The 3,943-nt window shown below is 46.7% G+C and overlaps 2 protein-coding genes across 8 annotated transcripts in view; one reads left to right on the top strand and one right to left on the bottom strand.

Annotated features, from left to right (window-relative positions):
- The window catches only part of LOC107274785 (KH domain-containing, RNA-binding, signal transduction-associated protein 3), a 137,852-nt gene that overhangs the window by 91,676 nt on the left and 42,233 nt on the right, over window positions 1-3,943 (top strand). The window lies entirely within an intron of this gene.
- Window positions 14-2,444, bottom strand: LOC112495458. The gene is made up of 2 exons (XM_025092079.1): window positions 1,625-2,444; window positions 14-1,551 (listed from the first exon to the last, which is right to left on the bottom strand). Exons 1-2 carry the CDS (start codon window positions 2,420-2,422, stop codon window positions 1,069-1,071), a joined length of 1,281 nt encoding a protein of 426 aa, XP_024947847.1. The 5' UTR covers window positions 2,423-2,444; the 3' UTR covers window positions 14-1,068.

Genomic DNA, 3,943 nt, shown 5'->3' with positions numbered 1-3,943 from the left:
AACATCGCCCTTTTTGGTGATGCTTCCTCTCGTCCCTCCGGGTGAATTTGGAGGTGGACATCCTTCTTCGTTGGGGAGCGTAGAGAGTGACGTCTTCTTGAGGCGTGTCAGGGTCTGAGGTGGGTGTGGTGGGCGTAACAATTTCCTATGTCCGATCCTCGCGAATCGGCATGCGTTCTTCATCTTCGGGAAAAATTAATTGTAATTTCCCCGTTTTCAATGGTGTTACAGAGTTTCCGAGAATTTGCGTGGTGGTGTTCGCGAGTGTAGTTTACATTACAATTTTGGTTTGTGTGTGCTTCGAGGTAAGTGATATGGTGCATGATGTGACTGTGATTTTGCTGATGATATCGAAGATCCCCACTTTTCTAACTTTATGCTAACGGTTGGATGTGGACCTGAGCTTCACTCTTGTTCTGCCATCCGAAGTATAAAGACCGTGTCAGAGAAAAATAAAAGGGAGCTAGGATGGGCATCGCGGTAGTTACAATTTCGGTAAGTAGGATCGTCTGGTGTTGCCTGTGTGCTGGTGTTTTAGGGGCGCGCTTGTGGTGTGTATAATTTGGATCTCCCCTTTTTTTTTAGTTGGTTGGATACATCAGGGTGGCGGATATGGTCGCTAAGCGGAGGGCGCGCCAAGACGCGAGAGGTGCGCTCTCCGGGTGGCGGATGTTCGAGGAGGAGGACTGGGGCGGGGAGGACATTTTTTCCTTCGGGCGCCTGTTCGGCGATCTCCGTTCACTGTAGATGTGAACAGCTGGTGGTACTAATGGTAAGCGTCAAATTCTAAGCGTATGTCTTTACATGTTTTTCATTCTGATGTTTCCCCTTCTAATACTCCTTTGTTTTTCTGTTACAGAATGACCGCCGGCTGGGGAGGGGGGAGGTAGGGACAGACGTCCGGCCCCAGTCTTCCTGTAGATTAGTTTTATGTTGTATAGTTGAAGAATATGTATATTTTTTTTTTTTTTAATAAATGTATATCGTAGTGTGAATGTATACTCTGTGTGTGTCTAGTGGTGTTTTTCCCGGTTTTCCTGTCCCTTCATAGCATTTTCCATTGGAGGCTCACTGAGCGGGGAGCGTGCGTTTGGGGACTACTGGTGGTGGTGTCTGCTGAGTGGCTGACTCATCGCTGGGTGTTTGTTCGCTGGCGGATTCGGGATCGTATTTCCGCTTGGGTCGACAACAGCGTATGGCTTGGGCGCATGCCCTCATCGTTTGTATTTTAAAGAGATAAAGCGTAATCGCGATAGTCAGCAGGGCCGTTCCTCCTATTGCACTATACAAGAGGGGTCGGTGCACCGTGCGCTCGCGATGGTGAGTCTCCATCTCATTTAGCTCGGTGACCAGCTGGTTCAGCGATGTTTCGCGCTGCTTGTATTTCGTACCCACAGATTGTCCTGGGTTCAAGTGTTGCGCGGGCTCGCCGTGGTTTTGACGATAGAGCTCGCGTATCTCCGGTATTAGATTACTAACTTCGAGCGACACGGATGGTGTATAAAAGTATTGTTCTGCATCTTTAATTATTTCTATTCCCGTTAAGGAAATGTAGGTCGTGCGGGCACTACGTATAAAAGTATTGTTCGGCATCTTTAATTATTTCTATTCCCGTTAAGGAAATGTAGGTCGTGCGGGCACTACAACCCGGGCGAACTTGTAAGATTCCTGCGCCACCGAGCGGTATCGTTTCGGTGAGATTCCCGTCGCAGATTAGTTTCAGAGGTTCCGATACTGCTGTTGAGTAGAGCCATCCTTTGAGTACGTTTAGATATATCCATACTGGGTCTAAGGTCGAGGTTAGTCGTATGTCGCACGAAGATAAGGCTTCTTGTGTTGGAGCTGTTAGGAGGGAACTTTCGCAGGTCGGTTGGGAGATAGTCCTAAAAAGTGGTTGATTGGGACTGCAAATTTGGTAGTGTCGTGATTGCTTGCAATGTGTCATGTACATGTCGTCAGTAGTCATATATAGTTCGTGGTCCGATGAAATGGTTAGGTAAGGATTCTTAGGAATTATGTATGCAAACTGGTCGTCGCGTTCGTCGTATTTCTGCAGCACGGAGCAAGGATGCATTTTATAGGTGGTGAAATGCGTACGCATCAGGAGCGGGATTCGCAGCTCAAAGATTAGGCGGTTCTCAGCGTGTCCGACCCTTATCGAGGAAATCGCCGCGAGTTCCTCGCTTCGGATCTCTCCTCGTGGTACTGGGAATTCACTGTCCGGGTTGAGTTTTCGTACCTTTTCTGCTATCTCGCTGATTCTTTTAGGACTAATCAATTCAGGGTGGATCATACCTAGTTTCGCGAAATAAATGGCCGAGACTAGAGTCCTTAGGCAGTTGGTGTAATCGTTTACGTGAATCTGCAGATTTCGGATCCATCTCTCAAGGCTCAGACCGTATTCTATCTGAACTATGGCCATGGAGTTGTTCGCAGTTTGATGCCATGCCTCAGTAACGGTTTTGTAGAGCTCGCGGGCTCGTTCGTTAAGATCGTCTAGCCCTTGATGAAGGTCGTGTAATTCTGATTGAACAAAAGATGGGTTTGTTCGGCTATAATATGCGTGATCTTCTGCTGGTCGTTATAGATTTTATCTATCTCCTGATTGTAGTATTCCGCGTCATCCACGGTGAGGGTACCGAATAACATGTGGCTCAAGCTTCCCACGAACCCGAAGGGTACACTACGTTTTAAAAAGGGTAATGTGTTATCCGAATCGTCAGAATCCTGATCTACGTCTGCTAGTAACCCTTGTATTTGGTCTATATATTTTTGCGCACCGTCTACTTGGTTCCGGAAACATCGCTCGCTAACAAGGATCTCGCACTGCTTGTCGGTCAACCGACTCTTACAGCTGCGTAAGGCTCCTGGTAGAACTGCTAGTGCTTCTATCCCGTGTGTCAAAAGTTTGGAGGTGTCGGTGTATATAGTGACTCTCCATTCTTTACCCACAAGGCGGATACTTCGTACGGCTTCATAATACAGTCCAGGGTTATGGTCCAGGGGCGTCAATACGTAGTTCCTTCTGTCCTGGCTGTTGGTGGTCCCGATGGCTGCTATCATCACGACTATCGTGACTATGAGACCCATTCTCCCGATTTCCCTCTACTCGCCTGGTTGGGTAGCTAGTTTTACCTTATCCGTATGTTTTAGAAATCGATCTCCTTGCTGGGTTTCTAGAATGACATTGTTATGATCGGTGATGTCAACCACCGTGTATGGGCCGGTATAATGACTATCGAATTTGCTTGTTCGAGGTTTCTTTAGTACGTACACCATATCGCCTATTTGGTAACGGCGGGGATTTACCTTTTTATCGTATCGCTCTTTAGATTGGTATTTGGCGTTCACTAGATTTTGACCGGCTATCTGTCTGAGGTCGTTCAATTTGGTAATGAGTTCAGTCAGGTACGTTCCGTATGTCTCGAGTTTTTCGTCTGAAGGTAGTGATGACGGTAGCCTCGCTAGTTTCCCAAATACTAGTTCATATGGTGTGAAGTTAGTGCTCTCATGAACGGAAGTGTTATAGGAGAACATTTCAAAAGAGATCAGCTGATCCCAATCGTCGTATTTGTGTAAATAATGTTTCAGATATTCTGTTAGCACGTGGTGACTTCGCTCTAGTGATCCGTTAGTTTGGGGATGGTATCCCGACGTAGTTACATGCTTGATTTTAAATATTTTGGCAATCTTACGAAGTAGTTTGCTAACAAAACATCCTCCACGATCAGTAAGGATAATCTTAGGCGCGCTGAAGTTTGCGATTACATGCCTTGCAAGGGCATCGGCTACTGTTACTGCGCTGACGTTTGGTATGGGGACAGCTATGCAATATTTTGTAAGGTTGTCCTGCACTGTTAGTATGTGTCGGTTCCCATTAGGTGTGATGGGGAGAGGTCCTACGGTGTCTATGGATATTTTCTCGAAAGCATCTAGAGGAGTA

This window comes from Cephus cinctus, unplaced genomic scaffold (genome assembly GCF_000341935.2).
Source record: "Cephus cinctus unplaced genomic scaffold, Ccin1 Ccin1_scaffold0108, whole genome shotgun sequence".
Taxonomy (NCBI): Eukaryota; Metazoa; Arthropoda; class Insecta; order Hymenoptera; family Cephidae; genus Cephus; species Cephus cinctus.
Note: the sequence above shows the minus strand (reverse complement) of the source record. Positions and strands in the feature narration are given on the sequence as shown.

Coding starts and splice junctions, on each gene's coding strand:
- LOC112495458 (XM_025092079.1), bottom strand. CDS start 2,422: ATGGCCATAGTTCAGATAGAATACGGTCTGAGCCTTGAGAGATGGATC. Junction 1,552..1,624: donor GTAGTGCCCGCACGACCTAC/ATTTCCTTAACG, acceptor CGCACGACCTAC/ATTTCCTTAACGGGAATAGA.